We start from the raw sequence: 21,087 nt of genomic DNA, 5'->3' as shown, positions 1-21,087 counted from the left end.
GATTCTGAGCGACACTGTTTCCATGTACTATCAAGCCCAGGAGAGCAGCTTTACAGGGCAGGAACCAGAGAAAACACATTTTAATTACAGTCTATCAGGCGCATCAAAATGTTGAATCTCCCAGTTCAAATGGAGAGTGGGACAAATCAAACACTTACACTAAGGGCAGACGGTGAACACATCAAAGATAAGGGTTTTTATTAAGGTTGGAATTTTATTAGCTGTTAACGTTGTTCATCAGTGAGGTCATACAGTAAGAACATGTAAATGGCTATCCGAGAGGCTAAAACCAAAATAAAGCAATTTCGGCAAATACTGCTGAATGTATGCACTTTGATATCAGAACTTGAACAGCCTACAGGCTATCACAGCACTGCCCAGACCGGGCCTTAACAGCCTACAGGCTACTACAACAGTGTTCTGTGGCCCATGTGTGGGGACATCGCCCCGGGCACCCTACCAGGCCTCTGTGTTCAGTGAACGAGCACAAGTGCCCCGACAGACCATATCTTCAGCACTTTCCGCCCACTCTTTTCCACCGCCAAACCCGCCGAAAGCACTCACCTCCCGGTCGGGGGAGGGGGGGGGGGGTGAGCATGTCCTGAGAGGGAATGAGTGGAAGGTTAAGAAGGGTGACATCTTGGTACAAAATATGTGATTATGTTGAGAAGGCATGAAGACCCAATCACTGGCGCGGGTGGTCTGAATCGTGTACACACAGCAGATGCTTCAAATGTCCCAGTGCAGTTACAGCGGATGTGTTATGTACGGTTCTGGGTCTGTAACAAAGATCTCTGAGAATTCATCTGTGACCGCTACAGAGCAAGGCCAAAGGGAGAAAACAAGAGCCAGGCCCTGTGAACCTCCGCAAGAGGCAGCCAGTCAACAAAACCCTTCCTTCCTGATGATCCACAAAACAGACAACGCTCTTCAGCCCGCAATAAAAAAGAAACAAATAAACCTAATAAATATGTCCACATAGGTTTATTTCCTCTTAATGATGCTCCCAGCGTGTTGTCCATTAAACACTGTGACCTAATTTTAGAATTGTGGCTCACAAATGACTTTAGCATCGCCAGGGCGTGTGGTGGCGTCACAAATGCCACCCCGTTTCCTCGATAGTGTACTACTTCTGACCAGGGCCCACATCCTCTTTGAGCCCACGAATATTCCTGCGGCCATTCCTTCTCTCGCCTCCACATATCGCCAGCCCCCGCTGCCTGCATCCCTACTGAACAACAATGATGGGAGGGATGTGGGGGAGCAATGTTGATGGGAGGGTGTGGGACGTTGGCGTGCAGCGGGTCTTCACGTAAGTTTGAACGTCCTCTTTAGGACCGCTTCATTTGGAGCTCCAGCCAGCACTTCAATAATGAGAGGCCTCTCTCCCTCTCTCTCTTCGTGCGTGCGTGTGTGTGTGTGTGTGTGTGTGTGGGTGTGAGAGAGAGATACGTTTGTGTCAGAGTAATTAACAACTGCCACGGTTGCTGCCGCGGTTGACGCTCTGCGCTGCGGTGTCACCAACATTTATCCACTCGCCTGCCATGGCTGGCTCTCGTTGCTTGTCCGAGGGGTTGGGAGGGAGGCGGGAGCCGGGGGGAGGGAGGGTTTCAAGGCTAAGGAAGGTTATAGGCGGGGGAGGTGTGTGAGATCCGCGGGAGTATCGAGGAGGAAAGGGTGTGGTGAGGGAGGGAGGGGAGGGAGGGGCCGTTCAGCATGGACAGCTCCCGAGTCAGGCAGCCTGCTGCACGCTGATGAGCATGTCTTTTTGATGACCGCAAAGCCCACTCAACTCCACTGCCAGGGCTAAATCGAATTAAAGCCTTTCAATTTGGCCCGCGGACGACTCCGGTTTGGCACTTCTTGGAGGAGTCCTCCGCCCTTCTGCCTGGGGGATGGAAGGCTGCAGGCGAGAGGATCAGGTTTTTTTTTTCATTCTCTGTCCCTTGGAACTGAACTTCTACAGCCACAACCCGAACAGAGAACCCCCCACCACTCAAGCACGCACGCACACACACGCAAGCCCACAAAACACGAACACAGCTCTAAAAGACACGACAAAAGAAAAAGTACAAACCCAACCCAAAAAAAAGAATGAGGAAAAAGTGTATTTTCCGGTTGCGTTTTTCTTTCTCTCCGCTCCAGTTTCACCCGAAACAGAAATTAAACGTGTATCTACATTTTATCACGTCTGGTATCGCCTTTGAAAATTGCAGGTAGTGGAGTGTTTAACATTCTCTTGTCAAGCGTCCCCCCGCTGAGACAATAAATGCCTGTCCAGTTTTGCTCACAGCGGCGGCGGCAGATTAGAAACAGCAGGAGGACGGTGTAGTGTGAATACAATACCGATAAGGACACATGTCTTAGCCCCCAACTGCCAAGCCCGGAGTCTCCCAATGTACTGAGAACCCACTGTTTTCTAATATTTACACACAACTACAGCCGCAAATGTACCATAACTGCATTGAAAGAGACTCTTTTCACTCCGCCCCACCCAACTGAAATCAGGGTATATATATTTTTTTGTCTTTTGGGAGATAGGGGTGTTTATGTAGCAGGGAGGTGTGCAGAAGGAGGGAGGGGGCAGAGAAAGAGGGGGGCCAAGGGGGAGCAAAAGATACTGTGGCAAATCAGAACACAATGAGAGAGAAATTTCTGTGGTTTGTATATATTTTTTTGTTATCAGAAATGCTGTTGGAAAAAGATAGGTGTGGACAATTGCGACAGTGAAGCTTTTATCTAGGTATTTCTTTTTCGTGAGATTAAATGCAGATGGCGACTGCGTAAGGCCTTGGGCAGTATGAGACGCTACATAGGCCAAGAGGCAAAATAGCGGACATTCACTCATAATACCCGGGGTCGTATCAGTCGTCTCTTCCACAAGACAAACGCGCTTAACCTTTTCCTCAAACCTATACATCCGCTGACGTTTACAGAGGGAGACAGACAGGGCTAGAAAGACAGAGTGAGAAAAAGGAAACACCTGTGAGAGTCTTGGAGCATCGCAGTCAGTGTTTCCGTTGACTCTGGCAGATGTTACCCGCTACGTCCGTGCGCACAGACATGGAAATGCTAAGACCGTCATGGAAAAGAAAATGCTAAGACCGGTCTTCCCTTAGTAGGATTAGGACCTGTCATTCTCTAAACTGGGAACTCCTGAGCACAACTTATACGATCCAGCTTCACACCGTATGAAAAAAGTTGCCACACTTTTGGGTTTCTATAAAAAAAATAGAGACGATTATGCGAAACTTGGGATCCTAGAGAGTTAAAGTGTTATTGAGTTTTGTGAGGCTGTGTGTTGTCTGTTTCTATCTGTCTGACATCCATATCATGGCCCTGTGCTTCAGGGGGGACAATAGGTGGTTATCCTACTGCTGGGAACAAGTCACGCTTCAGCATGTACCCAGCCGGTGTCTGTTTGTATTGCGGTGTGTTTGTGTGTGCGTGTGTGTTGTGTCCCTCAGACACCCACATGCAGTCAGGTACTGGATAAAAACACAGGTCAATCAATGTCCGCAGTCAGGCACAGCAAACCACTGTGCCCCCCCCCCCCACACCCCCCACCACCATTACTCTGACCGTCCCAAATGCTAGTGTGTTCCCTGCGAAGTGCTGCACTTTTTCAGCGGAGCCGGCAGGTCAAGTAGCGCACTACTGAGGTGACAGCGTGCCGGTTGGGACGTGGCCGGTGCCCGGCCGTGAGCGTCAGTGAGGGAACAGGTGGTAGTGTTGTGTTTAAGTGCCGTCCCCTCCCCCCCTCCCCCCTGCTCTCGAGCCCCCCTCTCGGTGCTATCATTATGTGCTACTGCCCCCTACTGAGGAGCGATGGCTGTGCGCCCCCAAGGTCACTGTCGTGTCCCTAATCGTCTAACCCTTCTCCTCCCCTCCAAAGTGTGCACTCGTTCACTTCCCTCTGTGGATTTGAAAGGACACTGCAGGTGTATGAGTCGTGTGCGGTACCCGATGCTTCCACCGCTACGACGTCTAAATTTGCGGGAAGCAGTGAACACTTGAGGATGGAGCGATTGTTGGGGCGCAACCCAGGTTCCGGGAAGGGGGCCGGCAGGCAGGGGCGCATTTACACCCTCACAGCGCCTGGGATGGGCTGACAGGATCGATGCAGTACCATGCAGCCTTGAGCCCCTGCAGGCTGACAAAACACAAACATTACAAGGATCGGCCTTCCTCTGTGCACGGTGCGCATGAGGGCCTGAGGGAGGGAGGAAAGCAGGGGTCTACCTAAACTTAACGGGATGGATACAGGCCCGCTGTTTCCCCTCAGACAGAAAAGCATTGGGGTGCTAATTTAGGATCATTTTCACCTTTTAGATATTATAGAACAGGTTCTATTATGAATACCTTAATAGAACCTAAATCAAGACTACTAAAGGAACATGACTATGAGCTAAGGACCTATGTGAAAAAAGGATTAATGATCTACATGGAAAACTAAATAGAGAAGAACACTGCAACTGTCCGGGGAGGGAAATATGAAAGGATGTGTTATTGTTAATCAGTAACAAAAGCACAATACTGTAATCGCCAGTCACAACATTACCCAGAGAAGTGGCCCTTTGAACCCAGAAAAGCTTATGGTAAAACAATGAACAGAATCAGTAATGCAAAACACCCATGTCTGAACATGTCTTTTCACCGAAAGACCATAAAACAAACTTTCATCTCCTCACATGAATCCAAATGAGTCCCCTGACCCTCAGTACTACACTGAGACCCATCCTGATGTTTATCAGTACTACACTGAGACCCATCCTGATGTTTATCAGTACTACACTGAGACCCATCCTGATGTTTATCAGTACTACACTGAGACCCATCCTGATGTTTATCAGTACTACACTGAGACCCATCCTGATGTTTATCAGTACTACACTGAGACCCATCCTGATGTTTATCAGTACTACACTCAGACCCATTCAGATGTTTATCAGTACTACACTCAGACCCATTCAGATGTTTATCAGTACTACACTCAGACCCATTCAGATGTTTATCAGTACTACACTCAGACCCATTCAGATGTTTATCAGTACTACACTCAGACCCATTCAGATGTTTATCAGTACTACACTCAAAACAATCCTGATGTTTATCAGTACTACACTCAGACCCATTCAGATGTTTATCAGTACTATACTCAGACCCATCCTGATGTTTATCAGTACAACACTCAGACCCATCCTGATGTTTATCAGTACTACACTCAGACCCATCCTGATGTTTATCAACTGCAGGATTTGAGACGTGAAGTGTTTGGGGTCATTAAAAGGTAGAGCATGCTGTAAGAGGACGGCAAATGCAGTGGCAGGGTTATGGGTTCGATTCCCGCAGCATATATATTTGCACGCATTACAGTCACTCTGGATTAAAGCCTATGGTAAAAGACTTGAATGGGACAGTTTTCGAAAACGTTGACACTTAATTTGCAACCTGAACATCAGCCTGGATTAAGATACAGCTCCTTTAGTCACCTGGCCTGGTTCTGAACCGATGGAGGGGGAGAAAGCAGGTGAGGGGGAGGCCAGGGAAGGGAACGGGAGGGATGTCACAGGAATATATTATCCACTATAAAGTATCATACATGACACAAACATGATATACACATTTTCAATTAAGTACACCACAGACACTCATCAATATTACTATCATTCCTTTATTATTAGACTTACAGGCCCTGCATGTTAATAAAATGTAATATCAAAAAACATGCACAGTTCAGAACAGATACAAATGATACTGTACAAACTTTAAAAAAGGAGTCTCTCTTAAAAGCAGACAGTGCGAAAAGGAAGCTGAGCAAATAGAAACTATGGAAGGTTGAAATAAGGACTCTATTCTACCGGGTCCACCTTCTTCTTGGGTCTGCCTCGGGCTCTCTTCAGGCCAGGTGTGGTTTGGGTTCCCGTCTCTACCAGCTTGTTTTTAGGAGTGGCAGCCACATTTACCGGACTAGCCTTATTAGCACTGGCCACCTTCTTCACTCCGTTAATGTCTGTAGGGAGACAAAACAAGGTTCAAGAAAAGGAAGGGACGGAGGGAAGAGGAGGCGCGAAAAGAGATCCTTACCTTTCTTCTTTGGAGATTTTCTTTTTTTGGTGGGAGTGACGTACGATTCGTCATTTGAGTCCTCTTTATAATCTACCACTCGTTTCCTTTTGGGAATCTTCTGTGAGGAGAGGGATGAGAAAAGAAAAGAGGGATGAGTGAAGACAAAGAGGGGGAGTGAGCAGTTGTCAAATCTCCCTGTCTGCCTGCAGCAACCTTTAGAGAGGCAGAAATCAAATATGAAACGAGGAACTCTGCTTTGGCACACGACGGCCCGGCGCTTACGTCTGCCCGAAGCCTCACCAACGCCTGTGTGACATCTGAGCAAATGCAATTATCACTATGCCATCTCACGGAGGAAGATAACCTTCTACAGGAATAATCCATTCGAAGTACACATTTAGATCCTGCTTCCTCGACCTTGACTATCTAAATAACAACAATCGTAAGGGCTAATTCCCTTTCTGGGGTCACCGTTTAAGACATCGGGAACTGTCTTCAAGGTCAAAGTTAAGAGGTGACGCTTCAGCGACTGACAAAGCAGAGCTGTACCTGTACTTAGTGAGGTGACCCCTTGAGTACCACGATCCGACTTGGAAAGCTCTCTTGCTTCCCGTTTTGCGTATTCAACACTAAAATAGGACAATAATTCCGGCCATGAAATCATACCTGCCGAGAACGAAGAAAGCGAGGAAGATGCACTTAACGACAGCAATCAAATCCTCCACCTCCCTTTCCGTCTCCCTCTCCCTTCTCTCAGACTATATAACGAACACTCGCCCCTCTCTTGGATTTGAACTATTACTCAACCCCCCTCCACCTATTTCCTCTCTCCTGCCTTCCATTTTGCCAATTGCTACCTCATGATTACCAGCAGACCCCGCTGAGCTGAACAGATTGGCTGGATAATTACATACAATAACGGCAGTGGGCAGGTAACCCTCCGCTGGCACGGGCCAGCTCCCCGGTGGCACCTTCCATATGCAAACGGCATTGTGGGTAGAGCAAGGGTGGGGTGGGGGGGGGGGGGAGATTCCCCCCTCTGCCGTGAGGCCCGCTGATTGCCGGGCAGCGCCGACTTCAAGGTTACAGTGTCAGCGAATTTGTGATACATTAGCGAGGGGAAAAACACAGGTACTCGGGACGGACAGGACGGGGGCGATGGGGGTGTATGATGGAGGACAGATGACGGGGGAGGGGAGGGAATTGTCAGAATTCAAAGAAGAGGAACATTTTATACTTTTTTTTTTTTTGATGGTAGGAAGAAACCCTTTGCGGTTGCGTTAACATAGAAACGGCATTGACCAGCGGCCGCGAAGACAGATCGACTGTGTCTGTGTGCGTGTTGAGGGTAAGAGCGCCAATAAGCAGTGGTCAATGCACATCTGTTAAAAGCATCACACCTTAATTGTATTTGAAAATCAATGCACTTGGCAGCCATTTGCACTAACCTCCACAATTAGTCTTGGATCGTGCCTGGGCATTTTTTAATGTCAAATGGCTTTCAACAGGTAAACAAATTAGGGGTGGTTAAAATGGGCAGGTTTTAATGGCTGGGTTTCAAAAAGGTCCGGAGCGTGCCAGGTTTTAAACGCAGAGGCTACCATTACTGCACAGCAACACGTGTCTCTTAAACGGATCAGCACCAGACTAACATTTTGGTGCACTGGTACCATACAGTCTTTCAGTTGGTGGCACCAGCACATGATTTGGTGACACCCAAATAAAGGACTTACTTTTTGTTAAGTGTGCAATAATGGCTACAGCAAATAGAGCAATTATAAAACTACAATAAATACATTTTACATAAAAACATAAAAGTTGGGTTGGTTAAGCTATTGTAATCTTAAATGATGGTACATGCCTAGAGTCTCGGCATGCCAGATCTCAACCAGGCTAATGATGACAAGGACTTGAAAGTTTAAAGGGACTCTTCAGCCCGGGGGGGGGGGGGGGGCTTAGGTGATGTGTGCAAAGTGTAAAAAATGTCTAAGGCACAGAGGTTTGTCTCAATTGTACAAAAGGAGAAGAGCAAGATTTATGCACACCAAACAACCCGCACATGTACATCACATTGTGGACAGAAGAGCAGGCGGCACCTGAAAAATAAATGAAGTAATGTGTTGTGTTATTTAGACTATTATTCAGTGTCTAGTCGTGGTATTCCTTGATTGACTGGATGCAATGAAAAGCCATTGGAGGTACTTCAGTGATGTTCTTATTGTAAGACATATTTACAAGAAGTCAACATTTTTCCTCTTGCTAAAAGATTACAACTTTGTGGAGACGGTACTTCCTGCTTCGGCCATCCCTTGACCCTCGGCAGGTTTTCTAAACATCAGCCGGTAGACTGACTGGGTACTGCTAACTAACTTTTCATTACACAACACTACAGCTTGTCATAAGGAAGGATACATTTTTGGCAGGGATCTTACATGGTGATATTAAATCATAGAACCAGAAACGTCTAATTAATACATTTATGAAATACATTTTAATACGGATTTAAAGAGGCATTTAGACAGTTTTCTCAGGACCAAAACAGCAAAAAGGTATTTTCCTTTTATTGATTTGCCTTACTTCCTGAAAAACAGAGTGGCTGTGAAAATTAAGATACTGATTATTTTGAGTACCGATGGTTTAGAAGCTACAGTGGGGAGAACAAGTATTTGATACAATGCCGATTTTGCAGGTTTTCCTACTTACAAAGCATGTAGAAGTCTGTCATTTTTATCATAGGTACTCTTCAACTGTGAGAGACGGAATCTAAAACAAAAATCCAGAAAATCACATTGTGTGATTTTTAAATAATTCATTTTCATCTTATTGTATGACATAAGTATTTGATCACCTACCAACCAGTAAGAATTTTGGCTCTCACAGACCTGTAAGTTTTTCTTTAAGAAGCCCTCCTGTTCTCCACTCATTACCTGTATTAACTGCACCTGTTTGAACTCGTTACCTGTATAAAAGACACCTGTGCACACACTCAATCAAACAGACTCCAACCTCTCCACAATGGCCAAGATCAGAGAGCTGTGTAAGGACATCAGTGATAAAATTGTAGACCTGCACAATGCTGGGATGGACTACAGGACAATAGGCAAGCAGCTTGGTGAGAAGGCAACAACTGTTGGCGCAATTATTCGAAAATGGAAGAAGTTCAAGATGACGGTCAATCTCCCTCGGTCTGGGGCTCCATGCGAGATCTCACCACGTGGGGCATCAATGATCATGAGGAAGGTGAGGGATCAGCCCAGAACTACACGGCAGGACCTGGTCAATGACCTGAAGAGAGCTGGGACCACAGTCTCAAAGAAAACCATTAGTAACACACTACGCCGTCATGGATAAAAATCCTGCAGTGCACGCAAGGTCACCCTGCTCAAGCCAGCGCATGTCCAGTTTGCCAATGACCGTCTGAAGTTTGCCAATGACCATCTGGATGATCCAGGGGAGGAATGGGAGAAGGTCATGTGGTCTGATGAGACAAAAATAGAGCTTTTTGGTCTGAACTCCACTCGCCGAGTTTGGAGGAAGAAAAAGGATGAGTACAACCCCAAGAACACCATCCCAACCGTGAAGCATGGAGGTGGAAACATCATGCTTCACACAGCCAGGGCAACTAAGGAGTGGCTCCGTAAGAAGCATCTCAAGGTCCTGGAGTGGCCTAGCCAGTCTCCAGACCTGAACCCAATAGAAAATCTTTGGAGGGAGCTGAAAGCCCATATTGCCCAGCGACAGCCCCGAAACCTGAAGGATCTGGAGAAGGTCTGTACGGAGGAGTGGGCCAAAATCCCTGCTGCAGTGTGTGCAAACCTGATGTGCTTTTCTGATGTATCAAATAAAGTCATGCAATAAAATGCAAATTAATTACTTAATCATACAATGTGATTTTCTGGATTTCTGTTTTAGATTCCGTCACTCACAGTTGAAGAGTACCTATGATAGAAATTACAGACTTCTACATGCTTTGTAAGTGGGAAAACCAGCAAAATCAGCAGTGTATCAAATACTTGTTCTCCCCATTGTACATGAACTATTGATATCTGTGGCTGACAAGTATTACGTTAAACACATAACTACTTTAGTAATAGATATGGCTATTATTAAAACTGAAAATTCACTACAACATTGGAGCCTAACCATGCTTTATAGGGATCTGTCTGCCAAGAGGAAATTTAGTTATTCTGTATTGTCATAAATTATGGTATTGTCCACTGAACTTACAACCAGATTCAGTGAAAAGCAAGAAGTCGTTAAAAAGTATAAATGGAAAAGGCTATTTTTACTGGTGAACAAGTGTTATCGTTGATGTTTTTGCCACTGAAACAGAACAAACACAAAGTTATAGCCTGTATAGCATAAAAAATATAGTGATTACATTACAGTTGACTGTTGGTTAGTGTAGTGTTATTGTTTGTTAGAACGGTTTAAGCAGGATACAAGTCAATGTGCTGTTTACCTGTAAGATCCGTAGTTGTAGTTACTTATTGATGCATTGGGTGCTGACACCAGGTAAACAAGACGAGAGAGAGACATTTTCTATCTGCGCTTGTTTGTAGTTAGTGAAGCCAGGCACAGGACACCACACAGAAATGATCAACGTTGGTGATTCAAAATGTCTCTTTTTCCCTCTTCTAAAATTATTATTCTGATTTAGATTTCATGAATGGCATCTCGACTTCAGCAATATTATAAGACATATTGCATTATGCTATGAGCTCAGCTTTCTTGCTGTCTCAATTTGCTCTCCTGCTGACAAACACACCAACCAGATGCCCTTGATGCAGAAACTAAGATATCTAAATAAGAATGATTTACTTTAACTTTAGACCAAATAAGGATATTTGGAGAAAAAAACTATCAATAGTTTTCTACATTTTCTTGGCCAATTAAAGATGTAACTCGAAAAGCCAAAGAAAAATGAATTAAATGCGATCATTAGTTCAAAGTCTCAAGCATTAGGGACAGTTAGGGATTTTGCCTATATAGCGACTTCCTGAAAGTCAGATGAACCTATAGATACCAGTTTTACATCTTTGTGTAAAGTATGATAAGGTCGTTTTGTGAGAACAGTCATTGTGCTAACGCTCCTTCCCAACAGCCTCTAACACTCTTCATACTGGACACAGATGCATAAACTTTTATCCACGATTCGAGACGACTCTGGGGATGTAGATAAAGGGCTTCATTGCCAAAGACCTAAACGATCCCTTTATTGTGATGGGCTGTGTTCATGCACCAACCTTGGCAGAGGACGAAGGCCCGGCCCCGTTGAGCGCTGAGGAGAACTCCAACTTGTCGTCGTCCTTGGCTCCAACTGACTTAAGCCCCGCCTCCAGAATGGACCGGAGCTTCTGATAGGCTGGCTTGTCTGTGTAGCTTAGAGTCTTCACCTCCTCCATAAACTTCTGAAGTTCTTCTGAAATACCAGGAAAAACACAGAAAAAAGGCTTTTTTCAGCATAAGATATTTTGGTCAAGCATCCACAAAAGCATTTAGACAAATTAGAAACATAAATAAAAGCTACTAAATATAAAAGAATATGGTCAATTGTACTTGGAGGGACACACTGACATTAAAGCCAGCTAACAGCAGTGACTCCATGTCTACTGCCGAGTGTAGTATAGGTCTGAGCAGGGAACATCCAGACGCATTTCAACCTGTTTCCCATGCTGCGCCATCAACAATGTGAAACAAGAGAAATTCAAGACAGAACGCACCATATTGAACCAAAAGACAATCAAGCATAGAAACCCAATCAAATCCACTTCTGAAGATTCACAACAAACTGGCAACAGTGAGTCCAAACACTTCCTCCGCCTAACACCCCTTTCACCCAGATATGCCCTCAACCCACACACAGGCGACGCCAGGACTTTGACCTCGGGGCTCAGTGAAGGGGGAGGGAGGGAGAGAGGAAGTTGCACGGGCGCGTCAGCCCCTCTTCCTTCTGCTCCGTAGCTCCCCTAGCAGTTGTTTACCGTCTGGGCGCTAGCGAAAATAAGTCACACCAAACAGAATTAGTGATGACGGCGGACACAACAGAACGGCTCCTCTCCCGTCACTCCCGCACGGTGCTGTCGTGCCGCGCCGACGTACGCACACGACAACAGCCCGCAGAGACATCTCCCCTTCTGTCACACGGCTGCCAGGGAGAGCACCGAGCGGGCGCTGCCACCCAGGGATCACAGGAGGAGGAGGCGGAGAGGAGGCTTCGGGCTCCGGATTAAAGGGCTAGTTAAACTCCTCCAGTCAAAGTCTGTTGTGCACGTTCCCAGTACCCTCCACTGAAGTGGTCTTGTCGGCTAGGCCTGGCAGGCCCGCCGGTACGTTCGAGGGGGAGCGGTAACGTGGGAGGCCTCGCGCTGCCATAACGACGGTCCGCGACGCTTTGAAAAATAAAACAACAAATCTTTACCAAACGGACTTCGGCAACATTTTAAAGTGTTGTCACTTCAGAAGCAAATGATAGCAAACACTCCAGCCCTCCCCCATGTGGTCACACTAATGCACTCATCACGCACGCAAGTTGACGGATTCACAACAAAGTTAAATGGAAAAGTTTTGCCGCGGTCTGAGAATGAGCGGTGGTACTAATGAATTAGCACTCATTATGAGCAAATCAACATGCCCCCTTATAATGGAGAGAACAGCCACTCTCCGCTCCAGCCTGAGTGTGTGTGTGTGTGTGCATGTGTGTGAGATGAGAATGCGCTGCCATTCAATTAGGACTGGCTGGGTGGGTGTGTGAATGGAGCAGAGCAGAGCCCAAAACTGCACAGGTGTTCTGAAGGACCGCAGGATGTCAGCCAGTTCAGCTGGTTTTGATGACGCCACGGCGACGCAGACCTCCCTATCCACACCAAAAGGGAAAGTCATCAAAGCTGGCTAGACCTCACCTGGCTTGTCTTGTGAGGGGAAACACTTGGACATGAACGCTGAGATGTCATCTCGGCATCTGGAAAGGGGGCAAAAAATATACACATTTTGCTGGGAAGATGCGAGCGTGTGTTACGTGCACGCGGGCGTGTGCGCGCGTGGGTGTCGCGTGCATGCAGGCGCGTGGCATCTCACTGTATTTTGGAGTCTCTGACGTAGAGGGGATCCTGTAGCTTGTCTTCCCAGGGCAGTTTACCACAGAGCCACTGGATCATGCAGTAGCCCATGATCTCCAGGTCACTCCTCCTACAGGGAGCTGGACAAAAACAGAAGCACCACCGTCAATTTCACCAAGAGACACCCAGCTCTGGGTTACAGTCATCAACCAAGTGGACAGTCTACCTGTGTAGGTGCACCCTTCACATCAGGTGCGTTAAGGCTGTTACTGAATAACGGCTGAGCCAGAAAGTTACATCGCTGACATTTGCACACTGTAGTAACCTCCTATTGGAGGTGAGCGGGTGCCGATGCCTGAAATTCTCAGCGGAAGGGAGCGACAGGTCACGTACTTAGGTAACGGCTGTTGCAGTGGTGCTGATAAGAACCATTCGACTCGTTTTAGACCCTCGACCGGTCCAGTACTGACCGGTCCGCTTAATGTTCAGTTTGGGCCCACCGCGGCTCATTGGCAACAGGAAGACGAGCTGCACTTACAGACTCCTTTGTGGGCGTCGATGCTGGTGAACTCGATGGTCCCGTCGTGGCACCTCTTAGGGTCCTCCTTGTACTCTTTCAGTATGCCTTCAGGAGAGTACCGATAGGCCAGCCCGTAATCTACTAGATAAACCTAGAGATTTGAAGAAAAAAAACAGACAAATTGGTACATGCACCCAGACACAGAGCCAACCTGTGGAGTGTACACACACACACACACACACACACGCCTATAATAACCATGTACCTATGAATAAACTGTTTGTGTACCAAGTTTTATGTATGTTTCACCTGACACCTGGACCACAGGTATTCTGTGCATGGGTACAGCAGCGTAGCTGGCTCTTTCCCTGCTCCCAGAAAGTCAAACAAATGTTTCCAATAACTGCACAGAGGGAGTGCACAGACAGAGAGAGAGCTAACCCTGGGACTCCCAAGGGGCCGCTTTCTAAATTGTAATTTAAAAATAGCACTTCAATAACACACCACGGATACATTATTAATCTCCAAATTAAATATTTGCCCCTGCCCCCACCTTGTTTGCTTGAAAGAGCTCTTAGCCGCCATCTAATCTCTACCCTGTTTAGAGAAGAATAAAGACCCCCCCATCAGCTCTCACCCCCCTCTCTCTCTCATGTGCTTAATTGAATCTAATGAACCAGTGGCAAGAGCATAATCAAATAAATAAATGTATCCCAATGTGTTTTTACTTACCTATCAGGTCAATGGAATTACTTAACTTCAAGAGGTAGAGACAATTATTTGAAATCATACCCAGACTGAGAGAAATGCCTCCCTTCTTCTTCAGGTTAATCAACCACACACTAAGCTCACAGCTAGCTAGGCTAACTAGACCTATTGCTACACAGCTTTGACGCAATTCAGATCAGGACTAAAAGCTCCACTACTTGAATCCATTCCTGGGGTACCACCAACAGACCAGAATTAACTAGTCGAATCCACCTACAACACTTAGTTGAAACAGGTGTGTCAGTGCTGGGTTAAAACCAATGGGGACCCCCAGGAACAACTTTGTCTCTGGTACCTAAAGGGTGAAGGACTTACAGGCAGGCAGGACCATAAAGAACATAATAGCATAAGGCCTACATTTATGCATAAGACAGCCACTGACCTGATTGGGGTTTTTGTGGCTGAGCAGAAGGTTGGAGGCTTTGACGTCAGCGTGGACATACTCATGCTCATGGATGTACTCTAGAATGTCCAGCTACAGAGGAGAGACAGGTAAAAACAATCTTACAGGCGTACTAAGACTTCTTGGCCCTAAAAAACCATGGTGAATGACTGAACTCACAAGTCTCAACCCGAGTTGCAGGACCAGTTTTCTGGGGAACTGCCTTCCGCTCTCCTCAAACTTCTTCTGCAAATCCAACCCAAACCGGTCCATCACCATGAACCTGTACCTGGGAGGGAGCCAAGAGAGAACCGGATTCAGGGAGGGTCTCAAAAGGCAACTTGGTCCTAAAGTAGTGCACTACTTTTGACCAAAACCATGTGGGACTCCATGAGTCCTGGTCAACAATATTGTACTATAAAGGCAAAAGGCTGCCCTTTGTGATGATCGGAATTGTTTACTGCCTGTGTTAACCAATCAAATGCAAAGTGTAGCTGGAGGAGTAAGGCATTAACCCCTAATGTTACTAATATATAAAGTGTGCCCTCTGCTAAGACAGGTGAGAGGTATTTGAGTTACATATCAGATGACATTGCTATCTACTTATCAAATGAACCAGATTTAAGAGGAACTAGGTCCAACCTTTTATCTCCTTTCTCATGGAGCCCAGACCCCCAGTACTTTGGAACTCCTAAATACTTCAGCTTGTGGGACTTTGTCCAACTCTGAACTGAAACACAAAAAAGTGGAATAGCTGTCACCAAAGCCCCCACAATCAACAGCCAATGATGACTGCCATTCAAAAGAAATAACATGGCAAATCAAGGCAGTACTGTATAGCCTTCATACAAATTAATCTAAACACACTTCATAAAACTCGGTGGTGGTAATGGCGTTGGTGCTTAAAGTAATAAGTGCAGGATAATTCCATTGGGGCCAAGCCAGTGGCGGCCCGGAGCTAATCTGCTACTGGGACAAATATTTACCAACAGACACCTCCACATTCCCATGAATAAACCATGAGCCTTCGTTCCTTAGTAATATAACAGTTAATTGTCAGGGGAGATTGACATTTGGATTGTTATGATATAAAATGCAAAGTTGTGGCCTTGGGGGCAAACGCAGGAGCCACAGAAGGCACCATGTTGGAGGCAGAGGCCCTCACTGCACGGCCCCGCGACTGCAACTTCACTTCTTTAATTAAGAAAGTTGTACACTCCTGCGCGTGTTTGTTTGTTTCGCTGCTGAGAGACGAGTGTTCGGTGCACGGCTGTTTGCGTCGGCGACCATGAGGGAGACAGCGGTGTCTGGTGCACATACTTAGATCCGGCTTGGCAGCTCGCATGTAGAACTTGAGCTCCGAGAACAGTGGTCCGTTGTCACTGGGCTCCTGGCGGAAACAAAGACAGGGGAAGGCCGACAGTTGACCAAGCAGTCTCATTCGTCTTGTTAGGACCAGGGTGAGATGACAAAAGCACAAGCTTAAATCACATACTCATTACTGAAACAATGTACATGCAGCATATAGGCCTGTGGTCAGGCAGGGCAGTCAGGCAACACTGTACAGGTACACGGGATGGGTCATGTGTCACTTAACTGCATAGGCACGGAATAGAACTGATCAAGCAATCATAACGGCATGCGTTTTAATGCGTTTCCTCTCACCACTTTGATGACATAAGGGGCATCGGCTCCAACTGTTTTAGAAGAATTCTCATCAGCTGGAAAAACGAAAACAGAACATGGATTAGAAGGTAGTTTATACAGGAACAGGTTGGAGACACTTATTCAAGGCATAGCCAGTTTCCAGATCTTCTCAAGTGTTTTTCAAGTGTCGCTATGTTGCAATTCCTCTTTTTCAGTAGTTAGTCTTGATAACCCAAGCCCATGCTACTTTGACATGAGTCTAGTTCCAATAGCAGGCTATTCTGGAATAGGAAAGACATACACCACTGCCTATGAAACCACCATATCTGCTTGAATAACACAAAAAAGCTACCTAGTAAGAAAAAGATCAGGGAGGTTATTTTTAATGAGTCCATTTTAAGTGGCATCAGCTACCTCCACTAGAACCACTGCAACAGTCCTTGGTTGCCACGGTGCCCAGAGTAATCACAGGCAGAGACCCGACTCTAAACATATTCTCATGATTTTAAGATTATTTAAAAATATATATATTTATATTTTATAACAGGGTTCTGTTAAAATATCTGGTGGCAACATGTAGAGTTACAGGTGGAGTTCATTGGCCAAGCTGTTTGGATTGAAATAGTGCCAGTGAAGTGACAGGAGTCGCAGTCTTTCTTTACACAGAAAAAAACTGATTGGATTAAATCAATCAATCAAATGTATTTATGAAGCCCTTTTAACATCAACAGTTGTCCCAAAGTGCTTTTACAAAACACCCAGCCTTAAACCCCAAGGAGCAAAATACAGTGTTGGATACTTCTGAACCTGCTACACTTGCATACTAGAAAGGTAGAGATGCGGGACGAGAACAGCATAGGCAGGTCGTCACCAGTCAGGAAGAACCAGTCAGAACTGTGTGTGCTCTAAATCTATTAGGAACTTTGAAACAGAATGCTGTATTTCTGGACGTGCCATGGCCTATGCAAATGAATGGGCTAGGATATTCAACGACAGAGAACACCGAACCCACACAAATTAGCAATTAGGGAGGGTAGGCGTGCAAACATGAGGGAGAGGGCAGCGGGCCAGCAGAAATATCCATTGGTACATATTCCTTGTAATGTGAATCTCGCAGCGGAAGCACATAGTTGAACAGTCCATAACTAGTATATACTGTGCATGTAAAAAATGTCGATCGACTCACAGCGCCGTGCAAATTTTATCTGAAATTCAACCTTGTTTTATTTGAATTACACAACATTCCCTAGGACTCTATATCCTATTGTCTAGTTAGGCTAGAACGCGGCAAATGAGGGAGGGGGATAATTATGGATTTGTCAAGCTTGCACACAAACATAAATAGCACAGCAATGTTGTAGTTTCACCTGGATTAAATCCCAATATGCTTTTAATAGGTTTACAACAAATGGGCAGCATTTTGCTCGTGTCGTCCTAGGTAGAAAAACATGTAGTCTCCATAGTAGGACACAGCAATTATGTTGTGTGTATGCGTGTGAGCACCTGCTAACCTATTTTTGCACAGGGAGCACAATAGCCACCAATGGTGAATTGCCTAGGTTTTATCTTCATCATGCAATCCATCGTAAAGTCTATGTGGTAGTCTACCGACGGTCCTGTATGCCTCAGTCTGTGGAGAACGATGTGTGATTGTGGGTTATGCAAAATGTTGTCTGATTCTCACTGGGGGGCCAGCAACACGTGACTGTCTTTAGATGAAAGTGTTTGCTAAATGGCATGTATACGATAAATTATCAGACACATTCTTACCCAGATAGAGGAGTCCAAAGCCACCCTGTCCGATGGGGGATCCCAGTTTCCAGGACTTCTTGCCTGTGTCTGTCAGCACTTCCCCTGGGGGGAATGCTTCAGCAAGCTTTCTCTTGGGTGGTCCTCTGCCCTTACCTGCTGCCTTGGCTTTAGGGGGCATCTGAAAGGACAGTATTTAGAATCTATGCGTTTTATACAACTGGTAAGGTTAGATGCAATGGGGTTCCATAAAACAAAACGATCTTGCCACAGCCAGCCTATGAAGTATTCTGTCTCCTTATATAAATATATTTCGATGTTGGCAATGTATTTGACCAACAACAATGTAACGTTAACAGAAAAAATAACCAGCATTTACTGGATTGCTGTTCCCACCTGACACATCACGTGAGTTTCTTAATCGTTACAACTGTGTAAAGCGATTGAATAAACTCTAACAAACCATTACACTTACAGTAATGTCATTGTTTACGCTGGCTCGACGAAATAGTATATGTAGCTAATTTAGCTAGCTCTTCTCTTCCCAAACGAGACAATTATACGAATGTTAAAACTGAATAGCTTGCTTACGTTATCCAGCTAACTAAGTTTCCACAATGGCAGAACCAAGAGACGAGGGCATCTATTTTTCGCTAGCTAACGTTAGCTGCTACTAGTTGCTAGTGAAGTTTGGTAGAATCAAAAAGTAAATACGCGTACTGCAGCTATAATACATACATGTGAAAGAATGGAAGACAGTTACAAAAACCCAGCGAAACGATAACTAGCGTTAGTTAAACAATTTCACACTTCTAGCTAACTACGGACAGTTTATAATGGTCTACAGTAGCTTTCTTACGACGTAACAAGCTAACTGAGGCTAGTTACACGCATTGCCAGTGTGTGGCCTTCATTCAGATGAAGCCTTGGCCCATTAGATCGCAAAACATCACATCCGTGAAACTCGTGTTCCTAAATATGGTAAAGAAAGTGATCTAAACATATACATTATATGTGACAGGTTATAACGTAAACGATTAACGCAAACCTCGCTTTCTTTGTGGTTATTTCCTGGTTATCCTCCGCGCACCTCAAAAATTCCCGCACTACTGTCCAACCGGAAATCGATTCCGGCTTGCTGAAACACTGCTATTGGTCAAAAACACGTTCTCTTCCTTTGCATATCTTATGGGGCGCTGGGAGATGAAATTCGAAGTCCAATGTGCTGCTGGTGCTGATGCTGAGAAGGAAGAACATAATTAGAAGAGGCGGGTGAAGGAAAGCAGCATGTATACCTCTTTTTACATGCAAATGTATCAATGTACGGTTTGTGCATTGTCAATAATGGACGGTTTACTGGTAGACAACTGGTGCATAACCATTTATGTTTTATAGTGATTTATTTTAATGCGTAAATCTGCTCAGTGTTAAACACCATTGTCCCCTCCAGTGTCAACACCATCCCCAGGATCCAAGCTGAACTGCTAAATCTGTAACTGGATTCTGGACTTCCTGATGGGCTGCCACCTAGGTGGTGAGGTTCACCTTACACCATTTCCAATGTAGGTATTAAAAAAATTATAATATAAATTACATATTTCCTCTTACTACTATAGCTCATAGAAAACTGCTTTACTACTATATTACTGTAACAAAAGTAAGAAAACTCTGGGACACAACCAAAGGAAGAAAACCTTTCTATTCTTTCTTTCATTCAAAAAATTCACCACTTTCTGTCTTTAGTGTTCATCCATAGCTGTTTTTATAGCTTATTGTTTGATCAAAAATAAAGCTTGTGTGCATCAAATAGCAAACCACAAGGAACCTTATGTTCCAGAGACTATAAAGAGTTTACCTAGCATATTCAACACTGAGTAGCACCAACAGTTAAGCACTGGACTTAGTTTTTGACAAGATATCTTTCTACAGTCACTCTGGATAACAGTGACTGCTAAATGGAAAATATGCAAATGTAAAAATAAATCTATAATTGCTATATTTTCCAATATCCAATAGCTGCCTATTTTATAAGTTCTTCTTAAGTGTTGTTGTAATGTATAGCCTTGGAAAATATTGGGTTTCACTTGTATACAGGGCACATGGCTCATCCATAATATATGGGACCACTTTTAGTCCTATCTTGTTCCTAGACTGAGCTTGTGTTGCTGTTGGACCGAAACTAAACTGGGACCTTAACTTTGGAAGAGTTAGAATTTAGCTGTTGCTAGATTAGTGCCATTGCTTTTATAACAAGTTTGATTTGTTAATTCCTGTGTAAAAACATGAAGTGCTCAGGTGACTGAAATTGCAACCCAATACTGAAAACAATTCTCCCCAAACAGGAGATTCCAACTGGGCATTGAAGACAGGAAGAAAAGATGACTAGATGCAGTGACAGCGACAATTATGGAGTGACTTCATTCCCGTCGCTGACCCGTCTCCCAAAACAATGCAAAAAGCATGTGTCTTTCCCTCCGGATGAAGAAATAGTGTCAGGCTTTGCAGAGTGCAAGGACATGAGCAATGGTGAGTTGATGTCCTCTACCCGTCCCTCTCTCCCTACATAGGCTTAGCAGAACTTGCAGAAACCATAAGCATCCAGTTTTCATAAAGCAGTATAAGAAGTAATGTGTGGCTCCTCTCAGGCATTTCTTTTATACAGTGGGGAGAACAAGTATTTGATACACTGCCGATTCTGCAGGTTTTCCCAATTACAAAGCATGTAGAAATCTGTACTTTTTATCATAGGTACTCTTCAAACTGTGAGTGACGGAATCTAAAACAAAAATCCAGAAAATCACATTGTATGATTTTTAAGGAATTAATTTGCATTTTATTGCATGACATAAGTATTTGATACATCAGAAAAGCAGAACTTAATATTTGGTACAGAA

The 21,087-nt window shown here is 45.0% G+C and overlaps 2 protein-coding genes across 4 annotated transcripts in view; one reads left to right on the top strand and one right to left on the bottom strand.

The window, feature by feature from the left end:
• Positions 1 to 5,654: 5,654 nt before the first annotated feature.
• vrk1 (VRK serine/threonine kinase 1) lies at positions 5,655 to 19,339 on the bottom strand. 3 transcript variants are annotated; one of them, XM_010894840.4, is made up of 13 exons: positions 19,242 to 19,339; positions 18,215 to 18,374; positions 16,463 to 16,518; positions 16,118 to 16,187; positions 15,440 to 15,527; positions 14,978 to 15,086; positions 14,798 to 14,890; positions 13,666 to 13,798; positions 13,147 to 13,267; positions 12,972 to 13,030; positions 11,316 to 11,491; positions 6,088 to 6,184; positions 5,655 to 6,013 (listed from the first exon to the last, which is right to left on the bottom strand). In XM_010894840.4, the coding sequence occupies exons 2-13, from the start codon at positions 18,372 to 18,374 to the stop codon at positions 5,853 to 5,855; spliced, it is 1,323 nt and encodes a 440-aa protein (XP_010893142.1). In that variant the 5' UTR covers positions 19,242 to 19,339; the 3' UTR covers positions 5,655 to 5,852. The 3 variants fall into 3 exon arrangements, with proteins under 3 accessions (XP_010893142.1, XP_010893140.1, XP_010893141.1); XM_010894838.4 differs by having other exon boundaries at positions 6,088 to 6,187; positions 19,242 to 19,338; XM_010894839.5 differs by lacking the exon at positions 19,242 to 19,339 and adding an exon at positions 18,669 to 18,777 and having other exon boundaries at positions 6,088 to 6,187.
• Positions 19,340 to 19,483: 144 nt separating this feature from the next.
• si:dkey-288a3.2 (protein phosphatase 1 regulatory subunit 37) overlaps positions 19,484 to 21,087 on the top strand; it is a 44,291-nt gene continuing 42,687 nt past the window's right edge. Inside the window, exons 1-2 of the mRNA XM_020053888.2 lie at positions 19,484 to 19,755; positions 20,536 to 20,719. Of these exons, the coding sequence (XP_019909447.2) occupies positions 20,572 to 20,719 (148 nt within the window). The 5' untranslated portion in view covers positions 19,484 to 19,755; positions 20,536 to 20,571. The remainder of the gene's footprint in view (positions 19,756 to 20,535; positions 20,720 to 21,087) is intronic.

This window comes from Esox lucius, chromosome 15, assembly GCF_011004845.1.
Source record: "Esox lucius isolate fEsoLuc1 chromosome 15, fEsoLuc1.pri, whole genome shotgun sequence".
Classification (NCBI taxonomy): domain Eukaryota; kingdom Metazoa; phylum Chordata; class Actinopteri; order Esociformes; family Esocidae; genus Esox; species Esox lucius.
Note: the sequence above shows the minus strand (reverse complement) of the source record. Positions and strands in the feature narration are given on the sequence as shown.